General features: G+C 43.7%; 1 protein-coding gene across 1 annotated transcript in view; it reads left to right on the forward strand.

The window, feature by feature from the left end:
- Window positions 1–13,824: 13,824 nt before the first annotated feature.
- Window positions 13,825–24,847, forward strand: part of LOC133207445 (transcription initiation factor TFIID subunit 4-like) — a 93,937-nt gene continuing 82,914 nt past the window's right edge. Inside the window, exon 1 of the mRNA XM_061344361.1 lies at window positions 13,825–14,997. Coding sequence (XP_061200345.1) covers window positions 13,929–14,997 — 1,069 coding nt within the window. The 5' untranslated portion in view covers window positions 13,825–13,928. The remainder of the gene's footprint in view (window positions 14,998–24,847) is intronic.

The following is a 24,847-nucleotide window of genomic DNA, read 5'->3' on the forward strand; positions in this document are numbered from 1 at the left end:
CCCCTTTTTTTTTTCCACAGAGGCCTAAACTATGTATCATTGAATGCTGTATTCTTGTGATCATTGATAAGCAATTTAGAATCCAGTTATGTGGAGAGATGTGAAAGTTTTCATATCGATAACTATTTAGCTTGTATTTCAGTATTTTACTTGGCTGGCAGTTTTTAGATAGCGGGATCTTGCCAAGCAGCACTAAGCAATGCAACTGTTTATGGTATCTTGACTAAAGTATGGAATTAATCCTGAAAAAAATATTCTTTTAGTACAAGTAAACACACAGAAAATTATGATTTTGAGTTTATTTTTAGGTCGTGCACCTTAAATAAAAATCATAAATGAGGCCTCCTGTTGGAGGCTTTGCCTGTTAAAACATACTGCCTTGGGTGCCCTTTGTATATTTACAGCCTAGAAAATTGCATGCAACAAACTTAACTTCTGGAAAAGGGCACTTAATTGTCGACGCGGGAGTCACAAACAACACAGGAACGATCAGTGTGATCAGCGAATGCCAATTTATTACAAAGCTTTAACTCCTTACATACCATTTCTTACAGGCATTTACAGTGATTTGGCATATTATGATTGGATACATGTCTTGAAGACCCTTAGCGACTAACACATAATTGGTTAAGCACTGGTGTGAGAACTTGACCTTGAAAGCTTGTCAACAGCCCACAGTTCTCATTAACTCAGTGAATTACAGCTTCTTCTTATCTTGCTTGTTTATGCTTTCTCAGGCCTCTCATGGCCTTTCAGGATTATTCAGAGTTTATGTATCAATTATCCATTCTCCCATGAGAACACTGTCTCCACACTTAATAGCTTTTGTTACAGCAACTGGGCACTCATGTTGCAAAGATTCAGCAAGTATTTTTCTCAGAATAGGGCTTTGAAGCACAATAACAAGCCAGATTTTTTTTGGAAGAGTCTGCAGGTTTCAAAATAGGAGCCATATTAGATTTACAGAGACTTTATGCCCAAGTTCAACTGACTGTAAAGTCATGGAGAAATTGAGTACTCAGGGAGCTTTGCTGTGATGTGATTCTAGCATGTCCTGGACTAACTGAAAGATTTTTTGAACAAAGTTGTGCAGTTAATTACTGGATATATATGACCATGTCAAGTCTGGGAGTCCACTGTTGAAAAATCAATACTTGTAACTCAGCAGAAAATAAAGTTTTACATCAAGTCCTGTCTAGATGAGTGCAGTCAAATATTTGCAATGATGATTAACTTTAAAACAAAAGCTCCTAAATTTCCATAATATATGTATATATAAAAGTTACTTGCAACTGAAGTACATGAAACTAAATTTAGACACGTTTCTAGAATACCCTTTGGATGCTCTAGCCATCTTGGTGCTCTCCAGTTTGTGGAACTTAAAGTTTTTAATTCATGCTTAAAATCAGCAGTTGAAAGAATATTTTTATAGCATAAAGTGAATTTCAATTCTGTATGTAAAGACTTCTTTGAATTCATTTTAAGAAGTTACCTCAAAGCCTTATCTAAATCTGGTAGGTACCATTTTAATATTAAATGTAAACTTAAGTGTCCTGGGTTCAGCAGTTGCAGTCATTTTTCTCCTTCTTAGTAGCTGGTGCAGTGCTGTGCTTTTGACTTTCAGCCTGGGAACAGTGCTGATAACACCCATGTTTTTAGTTGCTGCTTAGTAATGTTTACTCTGACCAAGGACTTTCTGAGTCTCATGCTCTGCCAGGGAGGAGGGGAAGCCAGGAGGAAGCAGAGACAAGACACCTGACCAAAACTAGCCAAAGAGGTGTTCCATACCGCAGCACATCATGTCTGGTATATGAACCAGAAGGGTGAGATCACTGCTCGGGTCGGGCTGGGTATCTGTTGGCAGGTAGCAAGCATTTGTATTCTCTTCCCTTGTTATTTCCCTTATCATCATTGTTATTATTGGTGGTAGCAGTAGTGGTTTGTGTTATACCTTAGTTACTGGACTGTTCTTATCTCAACCCATGGGAGTTACATTATTTTGATTCTCCTCCCCATCCCTCTGGGGAGGAAGAGTGAGCGAGCGAGCAGCTGCGTGGTTCTGGGTTGCTGGCTGGACTTAAATCACCCCATTAAGATACTTAAATTGTATATTTGAAGGCACTGAAAGTGTGTATTTGAAAGAAACCCATGTCATTTAACTAGGCAAATAATGCTCCTTCTTAAGTGCTTTCACTCCTTTAGAGGTGTCCTGTTTTTTCTGTGATAGAGTTAACGTTTTTCACAGTAGCTGGTATGGGGCTGTGTTTTGGATTTGGTGAAATGGTATTGGTAATACAGAGATGTTTTAGTTACTGCTGAGCAACTTACACACAGTCAAGAACTTTTCTGCTCCCCACCCCACCAGTGAGCAGGCTGAGGGTGAATAAGGAGTTGGGAGGGGATGCAGCTGAGACAGTTGACTGCAACTGACCCAAGGGATATTCTATGTCATGTGATGTCATGCTCAGTATATAAAGCTGGGGGAAAAAGAAGAAAGGGGGGGGTGTGTGTCAGTGTCAGTCAGTCATTTGGAGTGATGGCATTTTGTTTTCCTCAGTAACCCTTAACATGTGATGGAGCCCTGCTTTCCTAGAGATGGATGAACACCTGCCTGTGGATGGGAAATGCTGAATGAATTCCTTGCTTCACTTTGCTTACGTGTTCAGCTTTTGCTTTACCTGTTAAACTGTCTTTATCTCAACCCATCAGTTTTCTCACTTCTACCCTACCAGTCCTCTCCCCCATCCTACTGGGGGGTGGGAGGGTGAGTGAGTGGCTATGTGGTGCTTAGTTGCCAGCTGGGATTACACCATGACAGTCCTTTTTTGATGCCCAACATAAGACACGAAGGATTTGAGATAATGACAGATCTGATTGGGATGTGCTAGATGGAATTTATAGCTGTGTTTGCTGTTTAGCTATTAATTGACAGAGTGCTATGTTTGCCATGGGGCTTGCTTGCCTTACTGTATATTAGTGTCATGCTCATTAGTGACTGGTTTTTGCTTTCACTGCTTGCTGTCCTGCTTATCATCTGACTGCTGTGCCTGGGAGCATTTTGATAACAGCAGTGGCAATACCCTGGGCTGGCGGATGGCCAGGGCATTGCTGCTGTTTCTGTGCTGCTGTACTACTGGACAGGCTGGAACTCCAGCGTGAACTCTAGTCAAAGGAACTGCGTGACCTATAGATGAGTCCACATGGGAGCAGGACACCCTGAAACACCTGTGGCTGTAGATGAGTCCATGCCAGAGCATCTATGGCCATTGTTATGTCTGAGCCACAGCAGGTATACCTCTGAAGGGATACGGCTCAAGGATGAGTCCACGCTGGAGAAAGTACACCTTGAAGCATCAGTAGCTGTGCATGAGGTCATGCTGCAGCACCACTTGGAGCAGGTGCACCCCTAGGGACAAGGGGAGGAATTCATTGCAGTGTTAAACTATATGGAGACCAGGTGTGGAGATTGTAATGGACCTGCCTTTAAACTGTTGTAAGCCATGATTTGAGTTCCATGTTATAGGAATTACTATAAGCATGTAAATATTTGAAAAATATTTTTATAATAAAGGAATGAATACAAAAGGTCATTGAGATTCTATACTAAAAGTCTCATTCCCTACATAGAAGCACAAGACCAAAGCCAGCTTCAGCAACAAGTTTACATACATTATGTATGTCATAATTTTTTTACTTAGAGTCCAATGTGAATCAGTATACATGTTTTATTAAATTATTCTATTATACTTCCTTATTCTGTGTGTTTATATACATAAAATGGCTCAATTAAGAGGAGGTGAGTGGGAAGAAATATGAAATCATATTTTAGAGATGACCCACCCACAAGTGTAATTTAAAACTAATTAAAGTAAGTAATTTTTTAGGTTTTGCAATATGTTGTATAAATCATGACTTCCCATTTTCTCCCTCTGGTGGGAAAATGACTTTTTATCCTTTAAAGTCACAAAGCAATAATATTTCCTTCTGTGTGTGTGTATTTTTGTTTGTTGTTTTTTTGTTGCTTTTTGTTTTTATTTTTTGTGGGGGTTTTTTTGTTTGTTTTGTTTTTTTAAATAGAGACACCCAGTTTAATGCCAGAATGTTAGAAAAATGTATATGAAAACTCTTCAGATACAGGACTAGTTGCAGAATCATGTCTAGCTTTTCATTATAAAAACTCTGGAGATGGTGGTATACAAATCAAGTCCAGGATCAGGGCAAGTAAGTGAAGGAAGCATGGAGCCTTCTCCAAAGATAATAAAACGTGGGACTCTTAAAATAATTGGACAGATTCTGAAATTTTTTCAACGCAAATATTCTGCAATAGCAAATTGAATTATAGTCTATTAATATATTTAAATTTCAAGGTAGAAACTGTGGAGACAGCGTTCTCACAGGAGAACGCCTAATTGGTACGTAAACTGAATAATCCTGAAAGATACAGCAAGGCCTTGAGAGGCCCAAGGAAGCTTAAGCAAGCAAGATAAGAAGCTGTAATTCACTGAGTTAATGAGAACTGTGGACTGTTGGCAAGCTTTCGAGGTCAAGTTCTCACACCTGTGCTTAACCAATTGTGTTAGTCTCTAAGGGTCGTCAAGACATGCATCCAATCATAATATGCCAAATCACTGTAAATGCCTGTAGGAAATGGTATGTAAGGAGTTAAAGCTTTGTAATAAATTGGCATTCGCTGATCGCATTGATGGTTCCTGCTTTGTCCGTGACTCCCGCATCAACAAATGGCACCCGAACAGGGACCCTCAGATCGGTAACTTGTGGCATGCAAGTTTGAAGGTCCGATCAAAGAAGAGGGAGTGGAGAGCCGGCCGAAATTCAGCACTGCCCTGGCTCTGTGAAAGTCAGGCGTCTGCAAACAGTGGAATAACAGTGGGATCTCGCCCTGATCAAGTGAGCGGCCGGGGAGGAGAAGGGGCACTCTCCTTCCAGAGAGGAACAGGCAGTGATGGAGCTCCTCCAACATAATTCTCTCTAAGAGAGGACTGCAACATGATAGTGCCACCTCACTGAGGCTGTTAAAGTGGGCCCAGGATAGTGGCTTTATCCCCGCAGAGCAAGCCACCTTTGAAGTTTCTGAATGGGAACGTATAGGTCAGGCGTTGTGGGATGAGATCAGTAAAGGGACAAAGGAAGCCCCGAAGTATTCGTTATGGAGATTGATAATTGAGACTTTAAAGGAAATGAAATCGGAAGAGGCAGCAGTGGCATCTGTTTTCCTGGCTGCTGCTCCTTCGCAACATCAGTCAGAGGTAGAGAAGAGTGCTACCTCTATGGTATTTGCCCCCCACCGTTGTGCCTAGCGTGGCACCGCAGAAGGCTCCTCGGTATAAGGGGGGAGATAAAGTGAAACGGTGCTCGCGCCCGAAAGTGCAAACGTGGTCACCTTCGACCTAGAGGAAGAAGGTCCCGAATCAGAATTGGAACCAGACCCAGAGTCTCCGACAGAACTGGACTCGTACCCTCCCCTTCCTGATCCTGACTCAGACGGTTCAGACAGTTCAGCTCATCAGCAGATGTGAATCAGCCTCAGTGATGGTCAACTGCGACAGCTGATGAAGAAATTAAAGTATTGGAGACAAAAGAAACCTCTGAATCCTCTGCCCCACTCCCCTACAATCCAGTAGTAAAGAAAGGGGAGTGGGAGGGGGGTGTTGGGCACGGGATAGGGGATTATGGTAATAACTCTGCTAAACGTTGGCCTGGGATGATCAAAGATGCAATTGTTATGGGGGAATTTTCGACTATGGGTCCCTCAGCATTCCGGGTGTTCAGCACTCCACATGGGAGAAAGGAGTGGGAGGCATTGGATTTAGAGGCAGTAAAGGAGGCGCTCAACTGGTAACATCCTATGGGTTAAAATCATCATATACTCAGGCAATTACTGCACATATTTTTTCTGCATATATCTTAGCACCATATGATATCCGTATGATAGCTCAGTCGTTGCTTACTCCCCACCTTCAGATATGGTTTAAAGGGGGCACAGCAGAGGAAAAGGCTGGATACATGGCTACTGCCTTTGCCGCTGCTGTTAAACCCCTTTTACAATATGGTTAGGGTGATCGTGGGGGTGCTAAAGGTATGAGATGTTATAATTGTGGACGGACGGGACATTTTAAAAAGAAAGTGTACTTTAAAAGAAAATTAGTTCAGCAGCCTGCCCCCCCCCCGGTAGTGTTACTGGTTTTGCAGATAAATGTATTAGATGTGAGAAATTTGGACACAAGACAATTGAATGTCGTTGCTTTGCAACTTAGCTTGCCTAGCCCTTCAATAATACCTCAGGGTTGGGATTTAATAGTAATTGATTTAAAAGACTGTTTTTTCACAATTCCTGTACACCCAAGCAATTGTGAAAAATTTGCTTTCTCTGTCCCAGCAATTAACAAAGGAGAGCCTGCTAAGAGATATGAATGGGTTGTTTTACCTCAAGGTATGAAAAAGTTTCCTGTTCTTTGTCAACTGTATGTTGCCTGGGTACTGCAACTGATCTGATAAAAACTGCAAAAATGTGTTATCTATCACTATATGGATGATATCCTAATTGCAGGCAAAGATTTAAACAAGGACCATCTCCTCTAGCTGCTACAATCAGAATTAGCGAAAGCAGGACTGGTAATTGCACCAGACAGAGAGCAGCATGAAGCCCTTGGAAATATCTGGGGTGGATCATTTCCGGAAGTGAAATTAGGCCTCAAAAAGTTAAAATTACCACAGAGATAAAAACCTTGTCTGATGTGCGGAAATTGATGGGTGATATTCAATAGATCTGCCCTTTGTGTGGAATCACAAATGATGATCTGACTGATCTTATGCCCCTTCTAAAGGGTGAGCCATAGGAAAAACAAAAAAGGTTCTATTAAAAGCTCAGAATGAGGCCTTAGATCACATTATGACAAAAAACACTACCTCTTATGCTGCTCAATGGAATCTAGATTTACAGGTTATTCTGTTTAAAACTCTGGGTATTCTGGTCCAGTAAAAGGCTTTGGAAACTGGCATTTGGAAAGGTCCTGCGGAAGTAAAACTAACTGGTCAAGGTAATATGTGTGTAATTACAGATTCTGGTCTGAGGTGGGTGCCAGCTCGATGGGTGAAACCCTGGAAAGAGGCAGCACTGCCCCAGGACACCCCCCTTGTCAGTGATTGAATGAACTGAAATTTGAGCTTAGGACATCCGTTTTATGGATGTTTTCAGTCCTTCTTAAAGTGAAGGGAGCAACCTTTTTTACGTTAAAGTAAAAAAAAAAACAAAAAAAACCACAAAACACAACCAACACGAAAAACACCACCACCCCCCCAACCCCGTCCCAACATTCGCCGGTTGCCGCTGCGGCTGCTAAGACTGAGGACAGAGATGAAGATGATCCTTTTGACTCAGGCCCTATTGACCCCAAGAAGGAGCCTGTGCACCTCCATCAGACTGCTGTTGCTGCTCCTGAGGTTCTGATGCCTGATAATTCTGATGCTGACCTGGATGGTCCTTTTGACCTGGAGCCTATTCATCTGGAAAAGGAGCCTGATTTATATCCCCTAGATCCTCATGTTAAATGCACAGCTGTAAAGGGAGATGCGAGACCAGTGGGGGATGCAGATGTATTGTGTGCTTTCCTGGTGGTGTATGTTCTGCAGAAAGACCCGCAGTGGGAAGGTCTCTCGTATGCTCTTATCAGGAGTATCGGGCAGACTGTGATGGACTGAGGACTTATGACCCCATATACAACTCATTTAATACATTCTCTCTGTGATACTCATGTACTAGAAGCTGGTAAAAATAAGTATGTCCAGGTTTCTATCGACCTTTGGAGGCCTTTATAAGTACTGCTGGCTACTTCTTCCAACATAGGCTAGCCACCTGTGTCGGAATGAGTGTGCATTTTGGTCAGTATAAAAGCCCAAGCCTCATGCGATGTGGGGGAGGCAGATCCTTTCGAGGGATGCCCGCCAGGGTTAAGCCTGCCACCTTGCACTGTGGCAATGCTTCTCGGAGCTGGTTTTCTTGTTAGTCTCCACAGGGTCCTTGTGCCACGTTCTGTACGTGGGATTGTGTGGTGGAGGTAATGATTGTTGGGATTTTGTGCTTCAGATATTGTAGTTGTGTGGAGTGTGCATGTGGGATCCCACATGTGAGTGTGTGTGTGTGTGTTGAGGGCAGACAGTGTTCTGTGTATTTTTTGTTGTTGGGTTCATGTAAAAGTTTTTAACGGGTAGCAGTTTAACATTTCAGACAAGAAAGGGTTAATGCAAAAGCGCAGTTGCCGGCAGGTATTTATGGTTGCTGCTGAAGCAGGCAGGCAGCTGTAGCTGCTGCCAAGAAGGCCTGCGTTTGTAGCTGTGCAAAGCAGGGTGAGCAACTTTGGGGAAAAAAAAAAAAAAAAAAGTATTTGGTGAGAGTTCAGTCCCCATGTTCAAAAGAAGCTGCCCTCTGATTCGGCTCCCAGTGCTCCACTGGTGGAAGGACCAGGATGGACACCAGAGCCGAGGAGAGAAAAAACAAAACAAAACCAAACCAAGCTTAATATGTTTAGAGTAACCTGGGGATGAATCAAAGACTTGGAGGAACAGATAGATTGGTTGAAACAAGAACTGCTAACTGAAAAAGTGAGAGGGGTAGTGCAACCACAAGCTTTGTGAGCCATCACCTAAGCAGCATGAGGGTGGCAGAGAAAAAAAAAAAAAAAGGCAATGATGCGGCAAACTCCTCGTTTAACTTGTCTACTTCTCAAGAACTGATAACCTGGAGGAGGGGGTGTATTTGTGTCCTCCTGCCTACAGCTCCATGGCGACTGCCTGCAAAGTTTGTCAAGCCTTGCCATGATCTGGACAGACGAATGGAGAAACCTGATGCTTCAGCTACAGGAGCTGATCGTGAATACCCCAAGCAGAATGAGATAGAGGAAGAGAAAAACCAATGATTGCTAAACATCATTTGAGGGCAACGGAAAAGTAACAGCTTGAATATGTGTGCTTGTAAAGTAGCTATTGTTAGAGGCTTTGATTTTGTGTATGAAACCACCTGTATTTACTAGCCAGTTGCTGATAAGAAACTACACCTTGTATTATATGGATTTGTCACTTGTAAAAGAGATGTTAGAGTATGCAAATTTGTAGTAGCTGCTAGAAAATGCTAAAGCAAAAGATAGGAATATTCTAATACAATGGTAGTGTTATAAAGCAGGTAATGGAGCAAATTAAGAGGGTGGGAGAATTCCACTGGTAAGAAATTTCTTTGGCTAGTCCCTTGCTGGCATCAGCATCTTCAACATGCTGCTGCACCCTGTAATAGTTACTCTGCTAATGTAAATCTGTGTGTGTGCCTTGCCATGATAACAACTTGTTACTGGATGAAGCAGGTGAAACTGCATTGACAACAAGGTGCAAGGACTGAGGCTGACCAAATGCCTGCTACCACAATCAAGGGCAAGACTGGGTTGGCCTCTGTGTTTGCCACCAAGAAGAACCTTTAGCTCCACTGCTGGCTGCAACCCAGCAGGCGTGGAGCGGTGGGGACACATGCCATGCCAGACCTTGATGTGAAGGATGGCCTCCCCTGTTACCAGAGAGACATACAGCAGAAAAAAGGGGCAGGCCCAGCAGCCTGTAGTTGGCATATGTTGAAAATATGATCTAGCCCAAATCCCCTGCTCAAGTAGGGTCATCCAAAAGATACATAAAACAAAAAGGGGGAGATGTGGAGACAGTGTTCTCACAGGAGAACGCATAATTGGTACATAAACTGAATAATCCTGAAAGATACAGCAAGGCCGTGGGAGGCCCGAGGAAGCTTAAGCAAGGAAGATAAGAAGAAGCTGTAATTCACTGAGTTAATGAGAACTGTGGACTGTTGGCAAGCTTTTGAGGTCAAGTTCTCACACCTGTGCTTAACCAATTGTGTGTTAGTCTCACTAAGGGTCTTCAAGACATGCATCCAATCATAATATGCCAAATCACTGTAAATGCCTGTAGGAAATGGTATGTAAGGAGTTAAAGCTTTGTAATAAATTGGCATTGGCTGATCACACTGATCGTTCCTGCGTTGTTTGTGACTCCCGCGTCGACAAGAAACATTTTTAAAAGTCCAAATTTCATTCAGCTATATTGTTCTATAAAAGAAAAAAATAAAATACTCATTTCCTAAGCAATTTTTTGATTTCTAGATCTCCTGTGTATACTTAATACCATTTTTCATAAGCACTACTGTGCTTTCACAGTCACTTACTGCACTTTCTCCTGCTTATATATCCTGACCACACCTTTGCGCTTTCAGTACTTCTACTGGCCATTTTATTTAAGAAATATGTACTGGTTTAATTTCAAGAGACTTGTAAACATAATTAACTGGGGCAGCCTATTTTTATTGCCTTTTAAAAGCAGTTTATTTTGATTCATAAACCTGCTTCTAAAGGTATAAACAGATAATCAGGAAAAATTAGCCCAAATAAAAATGTAACATACAGTGAGAGGAAATAGATGGTAATAAATCAGTTATTAGCAGTTTAGTGACTTGACAAGTCATACAATGTCTGACTTAAAAGATTGAGTCTGGGACTGAAGAAGAGTTGCACACTCATACACTGTGAGCCCTTGTCCTGGGTTCAACTGTAACTGGTACAGTACTGTGTTTTGGCTTTAGTCTGAGAACAATGCTGATAACACACCAGTGTTTGAGTTGTTGCTAAGTAACAGTTACTCAGACCAATGACTTTTTAGTCTTATGCTCTGCCAGTGAGGAGGGGCACAAGAAGCCGGGAGGAAGCAGAGATAGCACACCTGACCTAAACTAGCCAAAGGGGTATTCCATACCACAGCACATCATGCCCAGTATATAAACTGGGGGGGTTACCTAGAAGGGAAGATTCCTACTTGGATGGGACTGGCTAATGGTCCATGGGTGGTAAGCAATTTTATTTTGCATCACTGTTCTGCTGACATGCAGAGTATGCCACAAAATGACCATGCATTAGCTGTATAATATGCAGAGTTTATTAAAAAAGCACACTAATGTGAATTAGGTAAATTTATCTATAGTGAATAAGTGCAATAAAGCAAATCGGAGATGGAGGTATACAAGTACTGTAGAAAGTTATCAATGCATCAAATCATTACTGCATAGAGAGAACAGTGATTAAGAAGAAATATATCCCCAATTACCATCATCTAGGCCCACACATCCAGTAGGGAAGTCCCTTTGCAGCTGATGCCAGGAGTGTCAGGTAATTGGGAAAATTAGTATGTGGTGCATCTACCCATAGGTGATGGCTTCTCTAATGGCCACAAGAGGGTCCTGCTTTTATACCCTTAGAAAAACAACTGGTTCTATGCCGGATCTCTAATTATTTACTCATGGGGCCAGGCATTTTCTCATGATGTCACTGTTATCCACGCTGAGAGCAATGGCCAGGCACCCCAGTGCAGCCAAATATAAAGGTCATAGAACAGATGCACACCTGTCTCTTTCCAACAAACAGTCACAAGGAATGTAACTATATATACTCTACTGAATACACTGTGACAAAAGGCATACTTTGTTGTGCCTCTCATGAGAGGGAATCAACTCTAAGCTAGGTTCTCACCCATTACAATCACTTGTGTTTATTGGGGTTTTCCCTCCCTTCCCTTTTTAGTTTTATATTATCTTTCCTTGTTATTTCCCTTAGCAGCACTTGTTATGGTTTAAGCCCAGCTGGTAACTTGGAACCATGCAGTCGCTTGCTCACTTCCCCCTTCTTCCTCCCCCCACTCCCAGAGGGATGGGGAGGAGAACTGAAAAAATGTAACTCCCATGGGTTGAAATCAGAACAGTCCAGTAACTCAGGTATAATACAAAACCACTACTGCTACTACCAATAATAATAAGGGAAATAACAAGGGAAGAGAATACAGTTGCTCACCAGCCAATTCCTAGCCTGACCCAAGCAGCAATCTCCACCTTCTGGGTAACTCCCACCAATTTATATACTGGGCATGATGTGCTGTGGTATGGAATACCCCTTTGGCTAGTTTGGCTCAGGTGTGCCATCTCTACTTCCTCCCAGCTTCCCATGCTCCTCCTCACTGGCAGAGCATGAGACTCAGAAAGTCCTTGGTCAGAGTAAGCATTACTTAGCAACAACTCAAAACATCGGTGTGATCAGCATTTTTCTCAGGCTGAAAGTCAAAACCACAGCACCACCAGCTACTAAGGAGAAAAGTGACTGCTACTGCTGAACCCAGGAGAGTAGTAGTAGTTTTGTATTATTGTAGCAGGATTGATATGTTAAATGGGTATTTGTCTGAACCATTTTGTCCTAACAAAGAAATTATGATTTGGTACCGCCATCTTTCTCTCAAATGGTATTTCTGAATGCATGAGGCAAACTGATAGGAAAAGGGTATATAGGAGTGCAATGGCAAAAGTATTAGTATCAAAATTAACTACCTCAAATTTCTTGTGGGGATGCTGAGGAAATACAGTAGACCAAAACAACTGCTGTGATGATGTAAAGAATCTTATTTTTTGTTTACAAGTCTTCTGTTAATAGCATCCACATTAGAAATTGTATTATTGCAACCATTCTTGTCGAGGTGAAATTAGCATTGAACATACTCTGTGTGCTCTTAAGGATTTCAAACAGCTTCAACAGCCCATGCAGTTACCGCCTTTGAAGGAGTTTGTTTCAGGCACCTGAGCCCCTACAGCTGACTACATGTATGCTTTCAGTTCTTCCTAAGCGTGAAGAAAATTATCCTTGCTGCAACTATCCTCACAGGGTATGAAGTGAAGGCAAAGAACGTAATTATGACAGCTTCTCTACCAAAAGATGATATGAGTGCGTGACATTTCAATTTCTAACGTGCAAACTCATACCCCTTTTATAAAAATTTCGTCTTGGCCATGATCTGATTTAATTAATTTTTTATTACAATTGATTAATTTCGAGAGGCAATAAGCAAGCAGCGCTGGGTGCGCCGGGGAGTCTCCACTCCACCCAAGACGCACACCGAGAGTTCTGGGGTACAGTCTCTTATACTCCTCGGTCTTGGGTTTCAGCCAATCCTGTCGTCTCCTTCACCCAAATACCGATGTGATTCTTTTTCATTGTTCTCCTCCTGTTGCTGGGATCTTATCTTTGGGTGATGAAACTTCTTAAAAAGTCATTGAATTCCTTGGCAATACATTAACAGGGAATGTCTGTCACAAGCTTAACCACTATCTTAGCCCCCTCAATTCCATTTCTTATATAGTTACATATTGAATACACAAGTTCCACCTCATCCCGTAACAGAATGTATCCCTTGATTACCTAACCCCCTTAAGGTATTCAAGCAGTTAAACAAAACACCCTCTGTAGTTAGCAAAGCATTTGAGACATTCAAGTAGTTAAACAAAGTACCCCTTAAAGTAACAAAGACTTTCATTAGGAAGGATTATTCCTTTGTTCCTTCTCTTCTTTTCATCATTGTATTTACAGGAACTTCCATCTTAATCTGATCATTCGTATACATTCTACACATGATTTTCGATTCCTCCCAAAGTGCAATGATGACAAGGACTCCTAAGTTTCTGACACGAATCATTCCTATATACCTCACACCCCTCTTCACCAGGGCGGCAGGTCTCCTCCAAGCCTCAAACCTCCCTTCCAGAAGTTCCTACAGACACAAATAACGTCCGGCTCTCACACACACCACCCATCCGCGTCACTAAGGCACTTGCCCGAGCACACTATCGCTTCCCACAGCGACCAAGACAAAGCCGACTATACTTTCGCTGACACCACTCCTTAGAAAATATACAGATCTCATCGTGCCGCGAAAAGAGGAGAGGAGGAACGAGAAGAAGAGGAAGCTGGTTTCCCCCAGTATGCCTCGCGTGCGGTAGACGTTAGTGCGCTTGCGTGGTGTGTGGCCGGTTTTCAGCTCTACGCAAGATGGCGACGGGCTCCTCGGACCCCTTGGAAGAGATGCTGCTCTTCACTGAGGAAGTGGATGAGAAGGTGATCAGTGATCTGGTGGGCTCTTTAGAATCGCAGCTGACAGGCAGAAAAAATTCCGTCGAGGCGCCTCAGCACAGGACCTTCGCCCCGTCCCAACAGCAGCAGCACCACCAGGGGAGCCTAGTAGGGGGCAGTAGCCCCGTTCGACAGCAGCAAGGACATCCTGTGCCTTCTTCCACTCCCGGAGCAGAGGAGGCGGCGGTGGGGTGCCCCGGAGTCGCGGAGAGCCGAGCCCCTGTTCAGGGGCAGCTCCCGTTCCCCTCGGTGGCGGTAGTGGCGGTGGCAGGGAGGGGAGTGAGTGTAAATAGTAGTAGTGTGCAGCAATCACATGGAGCGGCTCTCAGCAGCGGCGGCGACAACCCCAGAGCGCTCGCCGCCCTTGCACCGCCACAGCCCGCTGCTCCCCCGCCTGCTAGCGTCTCTGCCCAGTCTGTGAACAACCACGTGGCTGTCGGCGCTGCTGCCCGGGACACGGGGAGCCCCATCGGCAATCCGCCCGCCGCCAACAGCGGGGTACTGCCTCTGCAGCGCAATGAGACCGCGGAGGGTAGCGGGACCTCGGCGGGGGGCGGTGGGCCGGAGGGAGCGGCGGAGACTGCTTCTGCCGCCACCACGTCACTCCCCGGCAAGGCGGCGCCCAACGGGGAGGGTGCCTGGGGCCAGCCGGCGGCAGTCCCATTAGCCAGCAGCCACGGCAGAGGCGATGCCGCTACGTCACAGACCAAGCTCGCGCACGGCCCGCTCTCCGCAGTAAACGCACTCGGTACCTCAACTAGCCCCGTGCCTGCCACCCCACCGGGGCAGGGCTCGACTGCCAACTGCACTCCGCCGGGCCCCGCCGCGCCCAAGCTAGCGGTTAGCGCTGCCCCTTCAACCGCCCCCCAGGCCCTATCACCCCGTCTGGCGCTAGGCGCTAGCTCCAGAATCGTGGCCCCGCAGCTGATCGTGAGGCCGCCACAGCAGACCACCATCCAGCTGCAGCCCGGTTTCACCATCCCGCCCGGTAAGTGAATCGCATCTGGAATCAGGATAGCCTTTTCTCTTTTTTTTTTGTTTTTTTTTTTTTTTTTGTTGCCGAGGTTGATTTTATCCCTTGAAGTTGTTTGCTCGACGAGATGGAAACAAAAGAAGAGGCACCTGTTTGACGCACGATGTGTGACAAAAAGGCTGCCGTTAATGAGGGTGTAATTGGTATGGAACGGGCGGTTGCTAATGCAATATAATTGCGACTGTTGTGTGGCGAGTTACTTGTTCTGTTCTAGGGTGAGAGCAGCAGCCACGGTAGAAGTTATTTTGGCTGACTTCGTGGAGAGGGAGGCAAAAGAAAGCATCCTTCAAGTCTAGAACGGTAAAACAAGTTAGCTTTGGTGTTAAGCATGTTAGCAAAGTGTATGGACTTGCTACTATAGGGTAAAGATTCTCTGTTATTTTGTTAACAGCCTGTAAATCCTGTACCACCCGGTATGACCCATCAGGTTTACGAACAGGCAAAATAGGGATGTTAAAATCAAATTGGCACTCTTTTAGCAGTCCTAGCTGTAGGAAATTTTCAGTCATTGGGCAAATTCCTTCCCTATCTTCCTTTTTCAGGGGGTATTGTTTAATCCCGACTGGCTGCTTTCCCTCCTTGAGCTTAATCTGTATCGGGGGTGCATTTTTGGCTTTTCCAGGTATATTTGTCACCCATACTCCTGGGAATACCTGACAGGAATATCTTCCTGGACTTCTTCCTCAGCGTGATTAGTGATCAGAACTAAAAATCTCTATATACTGTTGGTCATTTACTTCTAAAGTGATCTTGACTCCTTTGAAAGTAATAGTTGCACCCAAATGTTCCAGTAAGTCTCTCCCTAGGAGAGCTTTTGGGGAGTTAGGCATATATAAGAATTTATGAATACCCCTTTGCTTTCCCAATTGATATTTCAGTGGTTTAGAAAAATAAGCCTTTTCACTTTGGCCAGTCGCCCCTTTTACCATAATATAATCATCCCCCAAAGGCATTAAAGATTTGTTTAAAACTGAATATGTTGGGCCCATATCAACTAAAAATTCCACTTTCTTTTCTTTGTCCCCTAGCTTCGTTATAGCCAGTGGATCTGCTAGGGAAGATTCCCCCGGTCCCCATCAGTCTAGTTCCAGTTCAGTCACCGGAGCCATCCCATGGCACTTCCCTCCCCAGGGCAGTCTCACTTCCAGCGTCCAAACTGCACACTGATCCGGTTCCACAGAAGAGCCCACTCCCCCACCTCTGCCTGACATTCTTCCTCCACCAGTTTCAAAGCAACCACCGTAGCCGACCCAGCTTTTTCTTTTCTACCTGTCCCCGATTCCTATATGCTCTCCATGCTTCCTCCTTCACTCCCATCCACGTTTATTCAACAACCACTCAGTCCCGTCTGTCAACATGTCTGTTCCCACTTGTTTGCCTGCCCCAGCACCCATCCCATGCTCAAACACAGGAGCGGTGGGAGCTCCCCTCCTTTCCCCCTTGGTTTTCCTTTTCTTTTTTTCTTTTTTTTTCTTCTTCTCTCTCACAGCTGCTCACCCTGCTCTGCAGGGGTTGCAGATGCCTGCCTCTGCAACAGCACTTCTGTTTTAACCCTTTCTTAACTCTGATTGTGAATCTGCTGCTTGTTGCCAGTGACAGCAATCTCCTCCTCCTTATCAATATCTGATAGGACAGATACAGAAGGTGCTCCTCTCAGAGGTACTTGTGATACATGATTTTCCTACCTATCTTCCTGATTACTGGTTTTTGTTTTTTTTTTTTTTGACTTTAAGCATCATTCTCCATCTTAGCTTTCAGTTTTTCTCTGTCCTTTTCCAAAGCCAAAATTAAGGAATCTGGCAGAGAGCTATATTAATTTTGCATTCAGTCTGTCACTCCAGGTGGTTTCTTAAAGTGAAAAACATATCTGCATACATTATTTCCTCCGATTTTCCTTGCTGCCTCAAAACAACATTCATTGTAACAATGTGTTATAGTTCAGAGTTCCATTTTTAGGCCTTCTCTTATACAGCCACTAGGGCGCAGCGAGGGAACTCTTCTTAACCCCCGAATTAGCCACGGTTTACTTTTGTCTGCTTCTCCCCTACTGCTTAAACACAGTAATCTTTAACATTAAGGAGAGACATATACACAAGAACAAATAGATACAATACAAGACAAATAGCTTTGTAGCTATGCCACATCTCAGTCTCACAAAACACTTAGACACAACACAAAACAAATACTCTTTGTCTGTCTCGGGCCGCTCTCCTCATGGAGAACATGGAACCGCGGATCAGGACTCCACACTCGCTTCATAGCTATGCCACATCTCAGCCACACAGAACACTTTTAACCCCACATGGGATCCCACAGACACACTCCACACAGTGGTTCCGCTTACCCTTCTGCTTCCTACACAGTCATTAGCAGGTCCATACTGGCTCCCAAAACCTGGGATGCAGCAGAAACCCTGGACTCACCTGGTCCATGGCCGCTCTGTCAGCCGACGAGTCCTTGGACTTACCTGATCCACCCCCAGGATCGCTAGCGGCTGCTCTATTGGTCGACGAGTCCCCAGCCCTGGACTTGCCTGTTTCACAGCCACTCTATCGGCTGACAGGTCCTTGGACTCACCCGATCCACCCTCAGGATCCCTAGCGGCCGCTCTATCGGTCGACGAGTCCCCAGCCTACTGCTTGCAAGCCTTACCTGCCAAGGGGAACTATGCTGTGCACCAGACATCTCTGCACGGCTTACTAGCAGCCCCAGCCGAGTGTACGACTTATAGGCTCTCCTAAATTACAAGCATACCTTTTCCGCAGCCAGCACAGGTTGTTGTCTGCCCCCGCAGTGAGCGGACGAGAAGCAGAGGTCTTCCAGGCAAATGGCCTGGGGTGTCCAGGATGTCCACCCCTCAGCCGATCCTGCAGCTGAGCAGACATCTCCTGGCTGGCTCTTCAAATTGATATGCGGGTAGACTCCACAACTCGTTAAAGTTGTAAAGTAGGTATATTTTATTCAGTTCTGAGGCACATGGGGGATTGCTTCTCCAAAGGCATGTGCACCTCAGCGTTGTTCTCCTTCATATTTATCCTCTAAATTGTTACATATTAACGAGGTTATGCAACACACCTATACATATTCATGACCTATCCCTGCTTCATATTATAATGAGGTAAAAGGTCCTTGCTTGCATAGTGTCTTCTGGTGGACATGCGCGAGTGTCAAGATGAAGTAAACGAGTCTTCCCTGAACTTTTCATCTCTAGTCGTTACGCATGTTCCCTGGTCATTTAGTCACTGTCCAAACCACAAAGCTGATTTCAGCCAGTTTAGGGGTCCAGAGAACAGGAGTTACTGTTCCTTCCTCTTATCGATAGCCTTGATCCTCCCACCCTGTTCTGGCAAGCACAATAAGTGTGGAGCACACATTTGTAGAGTAAGCAGTGACATTGTTAAGCAACCAGCTTAACCCTAACCCTCCTGTACATCGGTTAACCCTTCGCATCAGTAGTGAGCAGTCATGATCCCGACAAAAAGCTGAGGAAGAGTAGCTTTATATGTGTCTTGAAGCATTCTGTTTACTCCTTGACTTCTGATAGACTTGAAAAGTTTTTCTTCTTCAAAGAGTGTCTTTTGCTATGAATCAGGTGGCAAGATACAGCCTGATGTGTATAATTTAATCTAAAACTTAATTTTTAAAGTTTTTAACTTTGCTGAAGCTACAGGCTGGGCAGAGAAGAGATTCAGAGCAGCCCTGTGGAGAAGGACTTGGGGGGTGTTGGTTGATGAGAAAATGAACGTGAGCAGCCCAGAAAGCCAACCGTATCCTGGGCTGCATCAAAAGGAGTGTGACCAGCAGGTCGAAGGAGGTGATCCTGCCCCTCTACTTTGCTCTTGTGAGACCTCACTTGTGTACAACACAACTTGTGTTCTGGTGTCTTCAACATAAAAAGAACATGGAACTGTTGGAACAAGTGCAGAGGAGGGCCACGAGGATTATCAGGGGACTGGAGCACTCCCGTATGAAGATAGGCTGAGAAAGTTGGGGCTGTTCAGCCTGGAGAAGAGAAGGCTGCGTGGAGACCTCATAGCAGCCTTCCAGTATCTGAAGGGGGCCTATAGGGATGCTGGAGAGGGACTCTTCATTAGGGACTGTAGTGATAGGACAGGGGGTAATGGGTTAAAACTTAAACAGGGGAAGTTTAGATTGGATAAAAGGAAGAAGTTCTTGACTGTGAGGGTGGTGAGGCACTGGAATAGGTTGCCCAAGGAGTTTGTGAATGCTTCATCCCTGGCAGTGTTCAAGGCCAGGTTGGACGAGTCCTTGGATGATATGGTTTAGAGCGAGGTGTTCCTGCCCATGGCAGGGGGGTTGGAACTTGATGATCTTAAGGTCCTTTCCAACCCTAACTATTCTATGATCAGGGAACTGGAACACCTCCTGTATGATGATAGGCTGAGAAAATTGGGGCTGTTCAGCCTGGAGAAGAGAAGGTTGCGTGGAGACCTCATAACAGCCTGCCAGTATCTGAAGGGGGCCTATAGGGATGCTGGGGATGGACTCTTCATTAGGGACTGTAGTGATAGGACAAGGGGTAATGGGTTAAAACTTAAACAGGGGAAGTTTAGATTGGATATAAGGAAGAAATTCTTGACTGTGAGGGTGGTGAGGCACTGGAATAGGTTGCCCAAGGAGGTTGTGAATGCTTCATCCCTGGCAGTGTTCAAGGCCAGGTTGGACGAGTCCTTGGATGATATAGTTTAGAGCGAGGTGTTCCTGCCCATGGCAGGGGGGTTGGAACTTGATGATCTTAAGGTCCTTTCCAACCCTAACTATTCTATGATCAGGGAACTGGAACACCTCCTGTATGATGATAGGCTGAGAAAATTGGGGCTGTTCAGCCTGGAGAAGAGAAGGTTGCGTGGAGACCTCATAACAGCCTGCCAGTATCTGAAGGGGGCCTATAGGGATCCTGGGGATGGACTCTTCATTAGGGACTGTAGTGATAGGACAAGGGGTAATGGGTTAAAACTTAAACAGGGGAAGTTTAGATTGGATATAAGGAAGAAATTCTTGACTGTGAGGGTGGTGAGGCACTGGAATGGGTTGCCCAAAGAAGTTGTGAATGCTCCATCCCTGACAGTGTTCAAGGCCAGGTAGCACAGAGCCTTGGGTGACATACTTTAGTGTGAGGTGTCCTTGCCCATGGCAGGGGGGTTGGAACTAGATGATGTTTAGTTTCTTTCCAACCCTAACTATTCTATGATTCTAAGTGTGATGGTGTCATTCTCTGCTGCGTCTGGGCAGTCTTTACATCACCAATTATATTATTATGTTATATTTTTATATTTATTTCCAATTCTGAAGTAATGGTTGCGTCCTGTTTATTCTTCTCTTAATATCTTAACTTTCATTACTAAAAATGTAAGTTCAGAAAGGTTGTTAACTAACCAAAACAGTATCCCTTCATCCTGGTAACTCCTAATTATGTATTATTTCATCGGAAATTCGGAAGGCTCCTGTGGTCCCCTACTTAAATTTTCATGTTTCAAAAAGCTGGTAACTTTCTGCCTTCTTGATTTAGGAGATGATTTAACATTTGAACTGGTTTTGGTATATATTTGCTATTAATATGAATAGCATGATAATATGTGGAACCATTGATGTAGTCTGAAACATCTTCCATCATGTTTCTTAAAATATTTGATATTTATTAGTGAAGTGTAGCAAAAATGTGATGGTGTAGAAGCTAACTTCTAAGCAAAGGCTCAGCAGTTGTATATTTGGCCATAATTTCTGGAAGTCCTGCTCCATATTCAATGCTCCAAATGTAAAAAGCGCAGTGGTTTCAAACAGATAAGAAGTTGCTATTCAGACTACATTAATGCCTTTGATTTGCCACTGTTAATCTGTTTATCATAATTGCATATGATAATGTGTATCATAACTTTGCATACAGTTGTAGAAGTTTCTTGTGTTGATACTTTGTTCTGCTACTTAATTTTCAAACAGAAGAGAGCCAATAGGCCTTGAAAGCAATCTGGTCCAAGATTTGAATGTTATGGAAATAATACTGTTAAAAGTTATAATTTGAATTTGATTCTATTACAAGTCAGCTTGAAATCCATTATATTTTCGTAAGCATTAAGATAGTATGTTCTAAAATGAAGTTATTCAAAAAATGCTATGTTGTTTTTGAGTTTTCACTCTTAAAATTAGTGGATCATTTATAATTAATTATGGAACTCCCACAATGTAAACTTCTATCTAAAGCAGAAATTTAGAATCACTTTTTGAGAATAAGTTATTTTAGCATATAATAATCATAAATTGGGTGGTTTGTCTTTATGTGGCTGACAGGAAAAAATAATCTCATAATTTAACTGGATTCTAATTTGCATATATTGCTCAGTAAAAGAAATTTCAAGTCCTCCAAACTAAATTAAAACGTAACATTAATACATGAACATTTATGCATCTATAGTAGTAATTATGTCTACAACTTTTATTGAAACTGTGGCATGTGTTGCAATTAATTTGTCCTTTCCATTAAGTTTTGTTTTAGAAAATTGGAAGATAAATTAACAGGCTTGTGAATCTGTGTAATGGAAATAGAACATTTAGTTTTTAATGTGGGGTAGGCATTATTCTATGAGGATTTCTATATAAGGTTCACAGTGTAATGAGAGGAGGGATATCTGTTTGGCCAGTTGTCAGTGTACTGGTATTTTTGTGTCTGGATGGTTTAGGAATGGCATATATCAAGTATATCATGTGCTTACAGAGTTTTCTGCAAATATAAAAGATGTGGTTTGGTGCTTAAATGGCTAATGGACCTTGAAAGTTATGTTTTAAAAGACGTTTTATGGGTTTCTTTCAACTTTTATTTTAAAAATTGCTCTCTGGGCTTAGAGAGTTATGAACATGGCTTTTGCATGTGATCCTTCCTGTAGCACTATATGCCTTTAACCTTAAAGCTTGATTTCCAAAATTCTGTAGTTTGTAGTGGCAGAAATTTGCCTCCTGTTTGTGTTTTTAGTAGGGAGGGCTGCCTGGGAGCACCTAAGACTATGTGAGTGAGGGCTTTTATCGGTGCTGCAGTTCACTCGTCTGTTCATCCCATGATTTGTATTTGTATTTCTATGTTAGAGACCGAAAGACTTGGTATAGGGTACATCTGAAATTTTTTTCTTGTTATGATAGTTTCGGATTTCTTTATCCTGGTGGTATGTTGCAAGCAATGTCCCTTTACTGAGGTGTGGTGGTGGTTGTTTTTTGTGGTTTGTTTGGTTTTGGTTTTTTTGTGTTTTTTTTTTTTGCAATGCGTCATGGTTCAAATCCAGCCAGGCAGCTCGTTCACTCACTCCCCCCCTTCTTGCCCTCCCCCTGCTCCTGGAGGGATGGAGAGGAGAATCGAAAAGAATGCAACTCCCATGGGTTAAGATAAGACCGGTTTAATAACTAAGATATAACACAAATCACTACTGCTACCACCAATACTAATAATGATAAAGGAAATAACAACGGAAGAGAATACAACGCCTCAGCACCAGCCAACTGATAATTCCGGACCCCCCCCCCAGCCCGAATAAGCACCGACTGACACTTCCTCCAACCCCACAGTCCTCTAGCCCTTCCAGGTAACTCCCAGTTACATTCTGGGCATGACATGCTGTGGTATGGAATACCTCTTTGGTCAGTTTGGTTCAGGTGTCCCATCTCTGCTTCCTCCCTGCTTCCCCTCCTCCCTGGCAGAGCATGAGGCTCACAAAGTCCTTGGTTAAACCAAACCATCATTGTTTTCAGCTCTGTTCCCAGGCCGAAAGTCAAAACACAGCACTGCATCAGCTACCAAGGAGAGAAATGACTGCTACTGCTGAACCCAGGACACAATGTTAATTAGAAGTGGATGTATACTTTTACTTTTTTTCCCTTGAAAACTTAAAAAATATATATGAAGCATTTTGCACATGTAGACAAGTTGTGGAAACAGTGTCTACTGACTGTTACCAGCAGAATAAATGTGACTTCTTAGATTCTTATATTTTTTGTTCTCCTGTAGTTGCTTATAGACCTGTTGTACCATATCTAGGTTAAATTATTAACGTGTATTCTGGAACGAACTTGGAAATTCTCTTTAAATAATCTGTCTGGGGAATTGTTCCTCAATAAGGAACATGCTTTGCAGTGATCTTGAGTAAGTGTGAAGCTCCAGGTAATCTAGGGACCAAGTTAGCTATTGTCTTCCCTTTTTCTGGAAAACTTAAAACAAAACTTGATGGCACTGGCTGTGTTGTGTGGAAGGTCTCTGTTTGTGAAATGTGTTACCAGAAAATAATCTGAAAAAAAATATCATTTACTTCCAAAAAGTGTTAGAAAACACTTGCCAAGTACTTGCTAATTTTAAAGCAATTTCTTTGGTGTTTTCCTAAAATACCTGCGCTTGTATCATTTTGCGCTGATGTCCTGGGTTTAGCAGTAGTAGTTATTTTTTCTCCTTTTTGTTAGCTGGTGCAGTGCTGTGTTTTGACTTTCGAGTTGGGAACAAAGCTGATAAAAATGATGTTTTGGTTTGGCCAAGGACTTTGTGAGCCTCATGCTCTGCCAGGGAGGAGGGGAAGCCGGGAGGAAGCAGAGGCAGGATACCTGACTCAAACTGATCAAAGAGGTATTTCATATTACAGCACGTCATGCCGAGGGGGGAACTGGGAGTTTCTGGGAGGATAGGGGGTTGGCCAGGTCGGATTCGTTGTTTGGTGCATGGTATTGTACTTTTTTTCCTTGCTATTTTCTTTTATTATTGTTGTCGTTGGTGGTAGCGGTGGTGATTTGTATTGTACATTAGTTGTTAGACTGTTCTTATCTCAGCCCGTGGGAGTTGCATTTTTTCGATTTTTCTCCCCATTTTTTTGGAAGTAGGGAAGGGGGGGCAGTCCCTGGGTAAGGGGGGGGGACACTAACGTGGGCCTCGATTGCTTCCAGCCTGGCACCATTCACTGGGAGTAAGTGCACAAACTGTCTGGCAGGGTTTAAACCACGACAGTTCTTTTTGGCGCCCAATGTGGGGTGATACAGCATAAGAAGTCTTTGAGAAAGGGAGGAAAATAATCCAAATTCTGCTGAAAGCCGGTTTTGTCATAAAACGAAGGTCAAGGGACCTGCAAAGGAGATTCAATTTCTGGGAATAAAATGGCAAGATGGATGTAGACAGATCCCCACAGATGTAATCAACAAGATAACAGCAATGTCTCCACCAACTAATAAGAAAGAAACACAAGCTTTCTTGGGTGCAGTGGGGTTCTGGAGACTGCACATCCCAAATTACAGTTTGATTGTAAGCCCTCTCTATTATGTGACCCGTAAGAAGAATGATTTTAAATGGGGACCTGAGCAACAACAAGCCTTTGAGCAAATTAAACGCGAGATAGTTCATGCAGTGGCCCTTGGACCAGTTCAGACTGGGCCAGATGTAAAAAATGTATTGTACACCGCAGCTGGGGAGAATGGCCCTACCTGGAGCCTCTGGCAGAAAGCTTCAGGAGAGACTCGAGGTCAACCCCTTGGTTTTTGGAGTCGGGGATACAAAGAATCCAAGGCAAGCTATACCCCAACTGAGAAAGAGATACTGGCAGCCTATGAAGGGGTTCGAGCTGCTTTGGAAGTGATTGGCACCGAAGCACAGCTCCTCCTGGCACCCCGGTTGCCCGTGCTGGGCTGGATGTTCAAAGGCAGGGTCTCCTCTATGCATCATGCAACCAATGCTACATGGAGTAAATGGGCTGCACTAATTACACAACAAGCTCGAATAGGAAATCCCAGTTGTCCAGGCATTCTAGAAGTCATCATGGACTGGCCAGAG

The sequence above is a fragment of the Neopsephotus bourkii genome, unplaced genomic scaffold (assembly GCF_033783945.1).
Source record: "Neopsephotus bourkii isolate Nb327-2 ecotype Australia unplaced genomic scaffold, CSIRO-AGI_Nbou_v1 NB_212, whole genome shotgun sequence".
Classification (NCBI taxonomy): Eukaryota; Metazoa; Chordata; class Aves; order Psittaciformes; family Psittacidae; genus Neopsephotus; species Neopsephotus bourkii.